General features: G+C 41.6%; 1 protein-coding gene across 2 annotated transcripts in view; it reads left to right on the plus strand.

The window, feature by feature from the left end:
* ZFAT (zinc finger and AT-hook domain containing) overlaps window positions 1-17,018 on the plus strand; it is a 159,218-nt gene that overhangs the window by 25,924 nt on the left and 116,276 nt on the right. For both annotated transcript variants that reach the window (XM_045005851.1, XM_045005853.1), the window contains exon 3: window positions 6,301-6,564. In XM_045005851.1, the coding sequence (XP_044861786.1) occupies window positions 6,301-6,564 (264 nt within the window). The remainder of the gene's footprint in view (window positions 1-6,300; window positions 6,565-17,018) is intronic.

A 17,018-nucleotide genomic window follows, 5' to 3' on the forward strand; every position in this document is an offset into this window, starting at 1 on the left:
GCCTTATGGAAAGAGAGAAATGTAGCTTTATTAACATATTAAATCTCTACACTTACTTATTCCATAATAACTTAAGCTATAGCCAAATCTATATTCAGTGTGTTAGGTTTGACACATTAGGCCCATGAAGACCTTTTTATCAATAGATACAAGGAGAAATCTTTTTGGTGGCATGTTAACTTATTTAACTCAAGGGGGCAAATACTGATTGCTAGACTTGTCTCAACTAACATGACCATTAAAGGTTGTGTGTGGAGGTACACGGAAAATTTTGAGAGCCTCCAAACTGCCTGTCTTTCCTTGACTGCTCACTTTTAATTATTGGAAAAGCTATGTTTTCACTTGATTTGAATCACCTAAACCTTCAGAACACTGATGGTCAAGGGCTGTTGAAGGTAATGTGCAAGAGTAATTTTTTGCCCTATTTACAAGGAGGTTTTCTGGGCTGTGCTTTACAGCTGATGCTTAAAGTGCTCAGGTACTCAGTGAGAACTTTACTGCATTCCTTAAACGACTAGACACAAGGTTTTCCTCTTTCCTTGAAAATAGTAAAATGATTACTGCTATACTGTATTTCCTTCTTGCTCTTTTGGATTTTGAATAAGATGCCTCCTTGTCCTTCCGTATTTTCTTTTGTTCTTTCTTACCCTCTTCTCTTTCCCCCCACTCCCTCCCATTCTCTTTCAATTGGTTTATTAATTATTTTTCATATGGCCTAGATTAACCTATTTCATGAGGTTTTTGCTCCATGCATTTGAAAATCATCATGACTGTCCTTTTAGCATCTCCTTTTCATGTCATTTAAGAATTTTACATTTACATGTCAGTCTCAATTTTTCACATAGAGGAAGGGCTATTGGCTTAAACAAATACTTGATAAAGAGCTTTAGACAATCATCTTAGTTATTAATACCATTTTGTGAAAGTTCTTGGAAGGAGAGCAGTGGAAATCAAAATTTCTTTATAATGAGCTCAGTTCAGATTTAACCTTTGGAATGTATTTTAGCTTGAATGATACTCAAAATGTCCTAATTAAAGCCATTGGAACTGCAGCAACTCATTTACTACTTTGCACTTCTCCTTCTGCAACCACAAAACTTTTATTTTATGGCTTTTCCCTCTGCTTTGGTCATGTATGGCTTCAGAGTAGAGGTGGAAAGAGAAATGGCTGTAGATATGTAAAATTCCAAGCAGAATAATCTAACAGATTATTCGTTTTTTTCCCCCCACAACAGCATGAAGAGAATAGCAAGATTTTGAAACGTATCTAACTTTAGACACTTAGAATTAAGGAACCTCTCCAGTATTGCCTCCATAAATGTATCTAAAATCCTGCATGCATCTTTTTTGTTTGCTTGCTTTCCCTGAACACTTAAAGTAAGATTATTGGTACAATATAAGATTTTTTTTGGGTGCTGGTTCATTGTTCTCTTCTCTGTGATATTTTAAAGATCACTGGCTGTGCTTTTATGCCCCCCTTATAGCACTTGTCACAAGTCAAAGTTACTGTGTGCTATAATAAAACTCTGAATACTCGTCTAACCCTTCCGTTAATTCCAAAGTGCTGAAGGCGGCTCCACCTGTTGTAATGTTGTTTCTAAATGGCACAAGGTGAACTCTTCCAGACACACTCTGATTTTTCTCTAACTCCCAAGAACCTTTCTTGTCTGGTCCATGAATCCTGCTGAGAAGTACAGTGGATAGAGGATTTTTTTAGTCTGATTCTTTTCCAGGTGCTCCTGCCCTTATATCCAGAGTCCTCTCAAGATTCAGATGGGATATAACACCCTATCATCATAATAATAGGAGATATACCCATCTCCTAGAACTGGAAGGGACCTTGAAAGGTCATCAAGTCCATCCCCCTGCCTTCACTAGCAGGACCAAGTACTGATTTTTGCCCCAGATCCCTAAGTGGCCCCCTTAAGAATTGAACTCACAACCCTGGATTTAGCAGGCTAATGCTCAAACCACTGAGCTATCCCTCCCCCCTCATATGCCCTTCCTCTCTGTTAGCACCACTGTGGATAATCTCACCTAGTATCAAGCTAGCCCCACTGTTCTGGGAAAAGAAATCGACAACCTAAAAATATAAGTGCTGCCATACTGGGTCAGATCATGGTCCATCTTGCCCAGTATCTTGTCTCCGACAGTGGTCTGTACCAGAGCTTCAAGGGGAGTGTACAGAACAGGATAATAAGGGAATGCTTCACCACTGTCTTCCACTCCTTCAGGGAGTCAGAGGTTTAGAATTGCTCTGAGAATGGGATTGCTTTGCTGACCATCTTGGCTAATTGACCTATCCTCTGTGAATTTAGCTATGCTTAGTTTTTTAACCCAGTTATACTTTTGGCCATCACAGTATCCCATGGCAATGAGTTCCACAGGTTAGTTGTGTAAATAAGTATTTTCTCTTATTTGTATTAAATTTGCTGCCTGTTAATGTCATTGGGTGACCCCTGGTTTTTGTATTGTGGAAAAACGGGTAAATAACATTTCTATATTAACTTTTTCCACATCATTCATGATTTTACAGAACTCTGTCGTATCCACCCTTGAGTTTTGACTTCTCTAAGATGAACAGCACTAATCCTTTTAGTATCTCTTCGTATGGAAGCCTTTCCTTACCCTTAGCTCTCTTTGTTGCCCTTCTGTGAACCTTTTCCAGTTATACTATATCCTTTTTGAGATGGGGTGACCAGAACTGGACACAGTATTCAAGGTATGGGCGCACTGTTGATTTATCTAGTGACATTATGATATTTTCTGTTTTCTATCTATCCCTTTCCTAGTAGTTGCTAGCATTCTGTTAGCTTTTTTAACTGCCACTTTTTTGACGCTGTAGATAGGTAGTCTGAGAACTGTCCACAATCACTTAAAAATCTTTCTTGAGTAGCAACAGCTAATTTAGACCCCATTGTTTTGTATGTATAGTTGGGATTATTTTGTCCAACGTGCATTACTTGCACTTGTCAACATTGCATTTCATCTGCATTTTGTTGCCCAGTTTTGTTAAATACCTTTTTAACTCTTTTCAGTCAGCTTTGGACTTAAATATATTGAATAATTTTGTACTGCTGCAAGCTTTGCCATTCACTTTTTACCGCCATTTCCAGACCATTAGTGAATATGTTAAAGAGGACTGGTTCCAGTATAGATCCTTGGGGGACCCCACTGTTCGCCTCTCTCCATTGTGAAAGCCAATCTTTTATTCCTACCCTTTGTTTCCTATCTTTCAACCTTGAGAGGTGCTTCCCTGTTATCCCATGACTGCTTAGTTTGCTTAAGAGTCTTTGATGAGGGACCTTTTTAAAGACTTTCTGAAAATCCGAGTACACTGTATTGACTGTATGACCCTTATCCACATGCTTGTTGACACCTTAAAAGAATTTTAATAGATCAGTGAGGCATAGCTTCCCTTTACAGAGGCCGTGTTGACTCTTCAACAAATCATGTTGATCTATGTGTCTGATAATTTTTTTTATTTACTATAGTTTCAGCTAATTTGCCTGGTACTGAAGTTAAGCTCACCAGCCTATAATCACCAGGATCTCCTCTGGAGACCTTTTAAAAACATCAGTGTTACACTAACTACCTTCCAGTCATCTGGTACAGAGGCTGAGTTCAGCGATAGGTCAAATACTACAGCTAGTAGTCTTACAGTTTCATATTTGAGTTCCTTTAGAATTCTTGGGTGAATACCATCTGGTCCTGGTGACGTATTACTGTTCAGTTTATCAGTTTGTTCAAAAATGTCTTCTATTTACAGATCAATTTGGGACAGTACTTCAGAGTTGTTGCCGCAAAAGAATAGCTCTGATCTGTGTATCTCCCACACAGTGAAGACCGATGCAAAGAATTCTTTCAGCTTCTCTGCAGTGGCCTTGTCTTTCTTGAGTGTTCCCTTAACATCTTTGCCATCTAGTCACCACACTGCCTGTTTGGCAGGCGTCCTGCTTGTGATGTACTTACAAAAATTAACAATAAGAAGTTTTTTGTCTTCAGCAAGTTGAGTCTCAGATTCTTTTTAGGCCTGCCTTACAATACTTTTACATGTTACTTGCCAGAGTTTGTGCTGCTTTCTGTTTTCGTCATTAGGATTTGACTTTTTACCTCTTATGGCCTCTATTACTCTGCTGTTTAGCTATGGCGACGGTCTTTTGGTCTTCCTACTGTCTTTTTTGATTTGGGGTCTACTTTTAATCTGAGCCTCTGTTATGGTGTTTTTAAGTAGTCTCCATGCTGCTTGCAGGCATTTTACCCTTGGGACTGGTCTTTTTAACTTCCATCTAACTAGCATCTTCTTTCTTGTATAGTTACCCTTTTTAAAGTTAAATGTTACTGTGGTGGGCTCTTTTGGTATTATCCCCTCTACAAGGATGCTAAATTTAATTACATTATGGTCACTATTACTGAGCATTTCAGCTATAGTTACCTCTTGGATGAGATTCTGTGGTTCACTTAGGACCAAATCAAGAATTGCCTCTCCCCCTTGTGGGTTCCAGGCCTAGGTGCTCCAAGAAGCAGTCATTTATGGTGTGTAGACATTTTATCTTTGCATCACATCTTGCAGTGGCATTTACTCGATCAATATGGGGATAGTTGAAATCACCCATTATTATTTTGGTTTCTGGTTATATAGCCTCTCTAACCTCCCTTATCATTTCACAATCACTGTCACCATCCTGGTCAAGTGGTCGGTAGTATATTCCTGCTGCTATATCTTCTTCTTCAAGCATGGAATTTCTGTTCATAGGGATTCTGTGCTTCAGTTTGATTCATCTAAGATTTTCACCTTGTTTGACTATGCTTTTTTAAACATATAGTGCCACTCTCCCACCAGCATGATGGACTCTGTCATTCCAATATACTTTGTACCCTGATATTACCATGTCCCATTGATTATCCTCATTCCACCAAGTTCCTGAGATGCCTATTATAACAATATCCTCCTTATTCTTCCCCAGACGGTACTGTATGTAGAACTGGTAGGGCTAGAAGACCACATCCAGCAGGGGAGACATAGATCCACGTCTTTCATAGTGTGAAAGACCAGATATGATGTCTGGCTTCATCATAGAAATCCCCTTAAAGTAGTACCCGAGTGCCCCCACCACCCAATAGATTACCAGACATTTTTCCTTCACAGTGAAGTACCTAGTTTCATTAGGTAAAATTTTCTAATGAGGATATGGGTGCTTCTGGTGTGGTCAAACTATAAGAGGATGGCTCTTGAGGTAACCAGAGTGGTGAAGAAAGAAATCTAAGCAGTAAATATGATTTCAGTAAGAGGAAGGGTTCCTTTTATTTTTTGCACTTTTCCAGTGCTAATACTTCTCATTCATATATCTAACTTCAAAAATAAAACGGTACTCAGGATGCCTAAATTATATACACCTCTATCCCGATATAACGTGATCCAATATAACATGAATTTGGATATAACGCGGTAAAGCAGCGCTCCGGGGTCAGAGCTGCACACTCCGGTGGATCAAAGCAAGTTCGATATAATGTGGTTTCACCTATAACACAGTAAGATTTTTTTGGCTCCCGAGGACAGTGTTATATCGGGGTAGAGGTGTAGTAGTTATTTAGCTTTGTGAAGGGCTTCTGGTTTTAACATTTTCCAGTGTTTGCTAAGAAAAGAGTATTTAAGTGGGGGAAAGAGGGAAATAAATTTTAATCTCCTTGCCAACAAGATTTTTTTTTTTCACTTCTTCCATGCATGTTTGGTGGTAATTATGAATCATGAGAGTAATTAAAGAATAGTTGTGCAATTTATTATAAAGCAATAAGCTTTTGATAAAAAATTGACTTACGGTTAATCAGCTTTTCTTTTTCTGAACACTTTTCAAAGAATTACTTAAGAAATTTCTTTGAACATAATATAAATTAAAATGAGATTTAGGCAAGGACTAGAACTTGTGATCTGTGAAGTGCCAGTCAGAAAACACAGAGGAAAACAACTTTCTAGAAGGAATGCACACACTGATAAAATAACATGCTGCAATTTAAAAGAATGCATACATTTTAATTTTTAAAATGTATAGTAATTTGAATTTGGTATCAATAATACAAAGTGTTATTGCTTTGCAGCTGGCAGATACACCATCAAATGTCACTCCTTAAAAAAGAAAAGTCTGAGTGTGAAACTTTAACAGTGCTTTCACATTTCAAAGGGAGAAGCTCTTGAACTTTATTTAGCATTTTCCATTTTCAGGGAGCTGTACAGACATTAATTAATCCTCCCAAGAACCCTTCAAAATTGCATTACAGCTTCTTTTTAATTTTCCTATATAGAGCTTCTTGTAGTGAAGAGAAAAAGGGGCAGGCCAAAAGGGTCAACTAAGAAGTTCTGCGCAGACGAAGAATCAGCAGAAAACAATAACTGCATTCCAAGCGAGGAAACACAGCAAGGGCCAGAGGAAGGAACAGAATTGGCTGAAGTTTTACCAGGCAACTTGAAATGCTGGAAATGTAGTCGGAAGTTCTCTAACCCACGTCAGCTAAGAAAACACATCTGCATCATGGTTTCAAATGAAGGAGAGGAAGAAGGAGATCCAGGTAAGCAAATGTCTTACAAAAGGTCATGTAACCATGTGGACCAATCTTCTTCCCTTTGCATATGATATGGTAGATAAAACTCCTAATACTAGACAGTATTGTTTTTAAATTAGAGTGGAATACTGGGTTTAGATTTTGTTTTCCATTTAGACATATATCTACTTAAAATGACAGCTTGATACTCTCCAAGTCATTGTGTGGTGGGCACCTGCTGATGATGATTGAAGCAGAGATTCTTCTTCAAGTGCTTGCACGTGTCCATTCCACCTTAGGTGTATGCTCCAGTGCACTGTAGCTGGAGAAGGTTTTCCCATAGTGGTAGCTATCGGGGTGGCACCTGTACCCTCTGCATGCTTGTGCTGCAAACTGAGGGCAAAAAGGGGAAGAGCCATCCTGATTCCTCAGCTCCTTCTCATCACCCATGGTTGGTAGTTGGAGTCCATGTGTATGCTTGCTGCACTCTTTTGTCTGGCTTCTTTTAAAGAGAGTTTTTCTACCCCTTATTGTACATAGTTTGTTAGTCAGTGAATTATTGTGATAGCAGTACTCATTTTAGACATTTGTTTATATATATATATATATATTTCTTCCGGCTTTAAGCTTGGTACCAGGGCACGTCTTTGTCCCTGGGATTTAAGTGCTGTTCTGGTGTAACAAATTTATGCCAGTCATTCTAGCTGTTTAAAGGGTTTAGGAGAGAGTCGCATACAGCATATGTATGGCATATGTACCCTTTCTATAGAGGGTTTAAGACCAGGTCTAAGAAGTTGAGTGAAATTCAACTTTGGCATATCCTAATGGAGGCAGCTTTGCATCCCCACTTGGAACCCAGCCGCTCAGTAGACGGGGTTCAGACTCCATCTCAGAGTGGTGAGTTCCACTCATTAGAGGGAGCTAGAGAGAAGGTGTGATCCTTTTTCAGTTTCATGAAATGTCAGAAGTCAGGTATTTCGAGTTCCTCTAGCCAGAAGTCCACTTCTTCTTTGAGAGCACAGTGCCTAATGGAGACTCAAAGAAAGAAGTCTGGTACTGAGGATAGAACTAAATTAGACCCAGCTAGCCGCTTCCTGGTACTATATTCATCATCTAGCAATGTAGAGGTGTAGTTTCTGGCACCTCTTTTGGTATCATTGAGACAGACTCTATTGCCAGAACCTTCTACAGCTTCAGCTTAGTCTGTGGTACACTTTATGCTCTCGGTACAAACAACGCCTGAGTCTTACATGGTGACCGGGGACCATCTTTGACTCTTGGTTCAGGATTCATTGTTGATGCAGGAGGAGGTTCATGTCCCTGTTCCTGTTGTACAAGCCCCGTTACTGGGATAATCTTTGGCACCCACACTTTCAGTGCCATGAGGGTCTGGGCGCTTGCTGGATGCTCTGTGGTGCAGCAAGGCAGATATATGGTATCTACTGGAGGCTTTTCACAGAAGTGTCCACATCTCGTTGGTCGGTTTAAGTCCTGGTCCCTTGCCACTCCACCTGGTACCGTACCACCTTGGCCTTTGGACTATGCTTACTCCTCTTCAGAGTCAGGTGGGATTTATGCATCAAGAGCCCATTAAAGAAGGTCTACAGACTGTCCTCTTACCTCTTTATGCAAGTCAAGATCTCAGTATGGTCATTCTTATAGGAGCAAGCCCAGGAACAGGATGCATTGGTGTTGGGACCTGGCACTATATCAAATCCAACAGTGACTCTTTTGGACTCCTTGGAGATTTTCTCTGGACTTTAGGTCTTCATTGCGTAGGCTGCAGACATTTTATAGAACAAAGTATCGAACGCGAAGTGCCTCTTGTGATGAATTGTATAGATTTCCAGAAGGCTTTCGACAGTGTACTAGGAGAAAGTCTTGGAAGAATTGTGGCATATTATGGAATACTTGAAAAAATAATTAGCATAATCAAGAATATATGATAATACTGCATGTGCAGTCAGAGATGGTTACAGCATCACCTAATGGTTTGCAGTGACAAGTGGACTAAGGCCAAGGATGTATTATGTCCCCAATATTGTTTGGACTGGTCATTGACTATATCATGAGGAAAGTAACTGCAGAAGGCAACCAAGGAATTTTATGGACAAATGATAAAGCACATTTGGATGACCTGATTTTTGCTGATGACATTGTCTTGCCTAGTTCAACACATTGCTTAATGGAAGAAAAGACACCGCATATACAACAAAATAAATAGGTTTGTTCATCAACAATGGAAAGACAAAATGTATGGCTATCAATGTCCCAAAAGTAACCATTAGTGTGGCTGAAGAAACACTCAATGAAGTAAGTAATTTTCTCTATGTAAGGAGTGAGATGTACAATGACAGTGACATCACACTAGAGTCAAGCAATGAACATCAAAAACAGCAAACAACTTCCATAAACTTGAAGGGGGGAGGGATAGCTCAGTGGTTTGAGCATTGGCCTGCTAAACCCAGGGTTGTGAGTTCAATCCTTGAGGGGGCCACTTAGGGATCTGGGGCAAAAATTGGTCCTGCTAGTGAAGGCAGGGGGCTGGACTCGATGACCTTTCAAGGTCCCTTCCAGTTCTAGGAGATTGGTATCTCTCCAATTATTACCTTAAGATTTGGAAAAGTAGCATGATTGGCACTGGCACAAAAATATGTTTTTTTTAACAACCAGCATCATGTCTGCCCTCCTTTATGGAGCAGAGTCAAGAAAATCTGCAAAAGAAATTGACGAGAAGATCAACTCACTCCAAAGTAAATTCCTGCGGAAGATCTTCAGAGACTATTGGAAAGAGTATCTTGCAACATCAGAAATTCTGAGTTGAGCAAACCTATCTAAAGCATCAAATGTGGTAAGAAGACGTCAGAGGGCGTAATTAGGATGCATTTTAAGGGTGCCACCAACATGACTTCTACCACAAGTGATAATATAGACACCACCTGGAAAGAGGAGAAGAGGGTGACCTGGAGAAAGATTACACAGAACAGTAGAGAAAGAAGCCAGATCCATCAACATGACACTCAGAAGCCTGAACATACTGGCGTAAGATGAAAATAAATGGCAGAAACTGGTGGACACCTATGCACCTATGGAATGGGAGGGTAAAGAAGAAGGTGCGGCAGTCCTAATTAGCATGCACTAGCTTAGTATGTGTAAGTTCTATGTGTAACCATTTCAATTTTATATGGCAGTTCAAAACTTGGCAATAAGCCCAAAAACACTAGCTGAGAACTTAGGCACACACAAAAGCCAGGAAATTCAGTTATGGTTTCCACAGCAACTGTAATTCTGCCACGTTGTGTCATTTATTAAGGCTTAAATTAAAAAGTGTATTCAGTAATATTAAAAAACCCTACATACACTCTCCGGTGCCAAATTATGATTGCTGGGCAACCATGTCTTTTTGAGCTTCCTTACTTCTGTGTATGGAATGGTATAATGCTATTCTACTTTTAGTTGATAATTTCAGCTGTTCTTTCTATGAAAATAAGCTCATGATTATCAAGTGCACTTTTATTGGTTAAAAGAGTGATTCCTGGGTTGAAACTGGGTGATAAAAACACATTATTCACATGCTTACTGAGGCAAAATTAGTTTAAGATATGATTAAGGGGGTTATGTTAATTTACAAATATTTAAAATGTGTAAACTCAGCTGTGATAGGCATTACTGAAGTAAAACAGAAAATATCAAGAAACTTCTAGACCATAAGATGCTTTAGGCTGTGAAGCCGTCTCTTGAGTGAGGTGTCTGAAGCCCTATCATGTGGGACGTTTAAAAGTAAACTTGGCAAAACACTGCCAAATTGTACTGGAGTCAATCCTATGCATTGTTCACAAAGAAATGAACTGACAACCTAGGAGGTCTCTATAATTTCTCACTTCTATAGTTCTGTGACTCAGATGGACCTCTCAAAAATCTCTTGAATCCCTGCCATTGTTTTACAGCTGATGATCATGTGGTCACCAGAAGCTTTGGTGGTGCAATAACATTGACAACAATGGACATAGACCGAATATCCAGCCAGGCCACCTTAAGGCCTAGCTAGAGATTGATCTGGGTGGTGCTTTATCTACAAGGAGGCTACATTCCTTTGCATTTGCGATGATGATGATTGTTTCAGGTGTGAACAGCCGCTCTCCTCTCTCCCCCCAGCAGGAATACAGCTGCAGAAGCAGGGTCCTACTCCATGTGGCCCTGTGCATGGCCAGTACCAGCAGCGAAATAGCAGAGAATCCCGCGAACCCTTAAAGGAGCTGAGTCTCTGCTCCCCCAGCCACTTCTCTCCCCTTGGCAGGGACACAGCTCAGCAACAGCAGCTAGGTCCAGCTCCAGCTGGCCCTTCATGCAGCCCACACTTGGGGGAGAGACAGGGGTGAACCTTCAGACCTTTTCACCTTCAGCCACTTTTCACTTTTCAGAAAATTTGTGTCAATTCTCAAAAGGTTCAGTGAGACTGTGATTCCCCTCCCTGTCCCTCTCTCAGCTCAGGAACCACCACTGGGAAGGAGGCTGCCTATGGGCTCTGTTTTTCTACAAGGAAGCAGTCCCAGCCCTGCTCCTCCAGTCTTTACTGCCACCTACTTTTCAGCTCTGGCTCAGACAAGACTAAATGGTAGGTGCTACTTCTCTTCCTCTCTCCTCTCCACCTCCCTCCCAAAGCAGGTAAGAGTAACAGTGGCGTCATGACAACAGAGACAGCTTATTTCAAGGAAGTGGATGTGTGAAGCCATTTACACTTCCTCTTGAGGGGGTCAGACCTACCATTTATTACTATTTCTACTGCTGTTCCACCATGCTTCCAGCACACATTCCAGTACTCCAGGAGCACACTGTTCCAGGTCCACCCATTCCCAGGACTCAGCCAGGTTACGGCTCCAAAAGATATCCAACCAGACCTGCCTTTCCCAGGGCATATGGCAAACGAGGTAACTATTCTTCCACTTGGAACATCCAATGGCAACATTTTACTTCATTTCTTGTCACAATTTAAATTGGGAGGAACTGTCCAAGGAAACAGAAAAAACAGAAATAAGAAACCAGATTCTGACACTTTGGTTTACTTCCCCAGAACTGAAGATTTTTCTGAGGCTTGAAAACTTGTGCCTTCCACCAGCAGAAGTTGGTCCAATAAAATATATTACTTCACCTTCCTGATGTGTCTCAGACCTGATTCTAGACATCTAACATCTGTACACACTGCACAGGTCCACTAGGTAGGCACAGGTCAGAAGCAGACAGCAGAAAGTATCACAAACTAAAGTTGGTGCTGATTAATGCAATATCCTGCTGCTAAGAAACAAAAAACAACACACATCATCATCAGTTATGAAGTGCCTGATATAGTCTGCATCCCTGAGACCTGGCTAGACGATCCTGCAAACACTATGCTAGCCCACCTCGTCTCCCCAAGGGTACTCAGTACACCACAGACCTAGACAAGCAGGTGGTACTGCATTCATCTTCTCTGCAAACATCAAATGCAAGAGAGATGCCTCAGGTAAGACATCTTCATTCTACTAACAGTGAAAACCAGAGCCAATGCCAACATAGATTTTTATGATTATTTACAGGCCACGACAGACAAAAGGATACTGAAAAGTGCTCACTGACACTTTGTCAGTAATGGTGGTGAAATACCCCAGACTCATTGTCCTGGGAGATTTCACAATTCAAATCAACTTGGCTAAATATACAAAAACCCGTCTCTTCACTTTCTTCCCTAGAACTTTCACAGATTATCTCTGGTCCACTCACCAGAGCTGGTGATTCCTTGGACCTGATCTTAGGCCTCAATATCAAGATAGAGGACATTACAATCCAGTCACAGTCTTGTCAGACCATCACCTCATTAAGGCAGTGTCAGAGACTTTCCAGCACTCAGGCAGCAATAAACACCAGTGATCCTGATTTGACCATGAAAACTCATGGACTCCAACAAATTCCAAAGCCTGCTAAAAACACAACAGTCTGAGAATCAGTGAATCATTGTCATTCTACATTGGCCTCGGCCATTGGCACACTTGCCCCTAAACGGTCCCTTCCTTCCCATCACCCACATAGAACTTGTTGGTTTTCTGACAGTCCGCACTGGCCGAAGAGAGGGTGTGGAAACTTGAGTGCTGATGGCAGAAAACAAAGGCTGATTTAAACAGGATGAAACATAAATTCTTCAGAGCCTATGGTCAAGCTGTATTACCAGACAAAAATACCTTCCTATGGGCCTCCACTGGAGGTGCCAAATCCTGCATCAAGGAGCTATTGAGGGTGGTAAATTGCTTCATCAGTCCCGAGTGCCTACAACCTGCATCAGAGCCAAGCACCAGATGGTGTGAAGAACTATCCTACTTTGCTGAAAGGATCACACATTTGGGGAGCCTGCTCAAACAGCCTGGATCCACTCAAACAGCATGGATCCACTCCGCTTGCACCCACCAACCCACAGCTCACCTGCATTTCTCAGAGTTCACTTATCAAGACATTTTGAATACCCTAAAAAAGTCCAAACCCAAAACTTATGAATCCAGCTCATTCCCTTCTTGGTTTGTGAGAGAGAGTCATGAATACCTGGTGCCGCTTCTGACCAAAGTAAGCTACTCTAAAACCAAAATAAGTGTCTATGCAGGAGGCTGTACCAGTATAAATAAATCAGATTAAAATTCAATTTAAGTTAAACAGGTACAATTTTCTTATGTAGACAAGGGATAACATTTTCAAAAATTCTAAGTCACTTAGGAGACTAAATCATTTTTTAAAACTACTTGCTATCTTAAGTCACTTCGGTGCTTTTAAAAAGTTTACTCATACCTATCAATAAGTAATTCTCACTTCTCACTCAAATGGGTGTTTTATGCAAATGTAATCCCGTTGGTGTTTAGAGAGCATGGCTCCTTTAAAACCTCATCCTGAGGCAGAGGAAGTGTTGGTTGTTCCAGCAATAGGACATACTAGTTGTTTTGGCGGGAGGAGAGTTGAAGTAGGGAGAGTAACTGGGGCAGGTGTGTGTCTGTAGCTCCAAACAAGAGGTCTCGAGCAAGCAGGCCCTTCTGTTGCGAAGCAGCTGAGCCAGCCCAAAGCCCAGGAAGGATGGAACAGTCAGCCCGGGACTTCCTAGGACAGGAATCAGGAGGAGCACTGCGCCAGGAAGGAATCACCTGAGATGGACAAACTGGAGCTGGACTCAGTATCACAGTTACCCAGAGCTTAATGGGGCTATGAGTACTGGGTCTTGTGACCGCATTGGGATTAAGGAGGGAGGCTGTAGTTAGCTAAGTGGGAAGATTGTCCCTCTGGGAGGGTTTGCAGATTGTGGCAGAAAAGGGCACCCAAGGGGTTTGCTGGGGAAAGTATCTTGGTGCCGAAGATGACCAGGTGCCGAAGACTCACTGCCAGACTGGAACTCTGCCCAGGATTCCTGAACTCTGAGTCTAGATGCATTGCTCGGTGTCTGTCCTTTTATCTTGTGCAACTGGGCACATGGGTCTCTGTGTTGGATGTAACCTTGTTTTATTGCCCCCTCCTACCGCCCCACCCCCTGTCTTCTCTCCCTGTTGTTTTTCTCCATTCATTCCGTGTGTGTGTGTGTGTGAGAGAGAGAGAGAGAGTGAGTGTTTGGGGAGTTAGAAAAGGTGCCCTTGGGGTAGAAAGGAGTTTACCTGCTACATTTCTGCACGCGCCTTTTCTTGGCCAGAGCTGCCATGCAGAGCAGACTCCATTTTGGTCACAGAGACGCTATAGCAGGCATTGCCAAACTGTGGCTCATGAGCCACATGTGACTCTCTTACAGTTAAAGTGCAGCTCGCAGAGCCTCCCACGCACCCCACCCCATTCTCCACCTACGAGACTGGGTTGAGGGGGAGCTTGGAGCTTCTGACCTCTGGCAGGGTGGTGGGACTAGGGTCTTCTGCCCTGCGGCAGGGTGGTGGGCCTAGGGGCTTTAGCCCTACTGGGAGCGTAGGGGCAGGCAGGCACCTCCCCATGGGGCAGGTTGTGCATGTCTTGCAGCTCTGAAATTCCTGAAGATTATTGTATGTGGCTCAGAGGGGCGGTACATTTGGCCACTCCTGTGCTATACTTATACAAGTAATTAATGATTTCACATAAAATTTGTGCATGGCCAGTTTTGAAAATTTACAAGAGGAATTTTCCCCTCCTCTTGGATCAGTGCAACACCTGCATCCTGTAGAGGCCTAGTGGAATAAAGAGAAACTTAAAACCCTTCAATGAATAGCACTCCAGCATGCCAATTAGGTACTGGTAGTAGTGCCTTGAGGATGCACCAGGCATGTCTCCAATTAAGGCTGCACATGGCAGCACCTCCAATTGGGGACTCTGATCAGAAAATTGGGATGGTTGAACAGTCTAGTTTGAAATTACATTGAAAATATTGATACTCCATGGATTTGACAGTAGCCTGCCTCATCACCACCAATGTGAACATTCCTTACATGTGGTATAAAGATCTGGCACTGCATTATACAGTATTACTTGTACAAGCACAACTGGGATTTAAAATGCGTATCACTGGATAGGGAAGGTCAATGTATTAGTCTGTTGAATTGAAGTGCCAGCTGTTCAGACTCACTGCTTGATGTGCCTTAGCAAGGGGGAGCTGAAGTGAGGAACTTTATTTAAATGGAGCTGCTATGAGCAAGCAAATATTTTTGCTTACCATTTGGCAAAACTTTGTTTAGACCTTCTAAGCTGAATGCATTTCATTTTCTCCTAAATCAACTTAAAACCACTCATGAAGCTTCATTTATAATACACTAGGAGTAAGATGGGGTGAGGTGTCCTATTTGGAGAAAACAGAAAACACCGATGCCAGAATGCATAAACTACGACAGTGAAGGCAGAGTTGTTTATTCCAGTGAGATAACTAAATTATTGCTGAGGTAATCTCGTATTAAAGAGAGCCAGTATCCTCTCCCTCGTTAACTTTGAGACTGGCTTTCCATTGTAAAGCTGTTTCCCCACACCACCCCAGTATCCACGAAACCGGACAATTCCATTTCAGATTTTGTACCTGTGGAGGGTCTCAGGAAAAAAATGCCATTAGTTATGTTTTGAAATTTTGTATCAGGTCTCAACTCAGAAATAGCATGGCCTTGTAAATTAAAATGAGGTTTAGTCTAAAGATCTTGGTGGGGTCATTCTCCACTGTTTAGTTCCTGACCTTGGGGAGCCTGGAGCAATTGCAACTCCCATTAAAGTCAATGAGACTATGCAAATGAGTGAATATTGCTTATGTGAGTAAGGGATGCAGGATGGGACATGAGAGGTTTTGTAGGACTTCGCTGAGACCAAACATTGTCTAGACAGAAGTTTATCTTATACATATTGTTTCATCAATGATCACAACGCTGATATTCAATATTGACTGTAACTGTAATTTACTGATCAGTCAAATTTTACCTCTTACCAATTCTTGACCCCAATTGGATCTTTTTGGTAACAGCATTTCTACTGCATTTAACATATTCTAAGCACCTTTGCAAATACTTTGACTTGTTCTGCAAGGTGCTGAGCATCTGCAGATTCCACTGAATACAATGGGAATTGAGTTGCAAGACCTTGTTCGAGGCACTTGACACATTTCAAGATTGGGCCCACTATCAAGAGTAAAAGATATTTTTCACTTTATTATTTCTTCATGTTTAGCTTTTAGCAGCTGCTGCAACTTTTTTACATACTGAATTTAAAATAAGATTTTGATAAAGCACTGTTGTTTATCCTGAGAAATTCTATAAGATTCTATATAGTGTTAAATTGATCTGCTGTATGCTGATCTAAAGTTAATTCTTTACTTCTGCACACCCATTTTTAAGACTGTCCAGAGGTTCAGAGGTGGACTATCACCTTGATAGATCTGTCCTTCAGCCCTTGTATAGATTGCGCGGATCACAACACATTTTTCATTCTTCTTGTATCCTGGCTTTCCTTCTCCATGTGCAGCCATGTCTTTTCACGGTAAAAAGGTTGGCCGAGTGGTTGTTTCAGTTCCTATGGGTACCACTCAGCGACAGCTGCAGTCCATCGATTGTCAGTCTCGCTGTGTGCCCAGCCCATCGCATTTTACTATGCCTTCTCTCACCATGTCCTGCACTCCACTCTGCTGTCTGATCACTTCACTGTGGACCCGGTCACAGATTGAAATACCCAGAATTCTTCTTTACATTGCCCTCTCCGTGACAGACTGTTGCTGCATCTCTGTCTTCGTCAGCGCCCATGTTTCACTGCTGTACAACATTGCTGGCAGTACTGTTGAGTTGAAAAGGCTGGCGCATGTTGCCTTGTCGTTTTTTTTTTTTTTTTCCCATGGAGGACATCCTTGATAGAATTGAATGCGCACCAAACTGCTTTCTTTCTTTTTAAGAGTTTAGCTTCCTGATCATGGCGCATGTTAATTTCTTGGTCCAAATAGATGTATTACTCAGCTTCTTCTATTTGTTCTCCCTTGATTGTTATTTGGGCTTCTGGCA

Source organism: Mauremys mutica, chromosome 2 (genome assembly GCF_020497125.1).
Source record: "Mauremys mutica isolate MM-2020 ecotype Southern chromosome 2, ASM2049712v1, whole genome shotgun sequence".
In the NCBI taxonomy this organism is placed as follows: Eukaryota; Metazoa; Chordata; order Testudines; family Geoemydidae; genus Mauremys; species Mauremys mutica.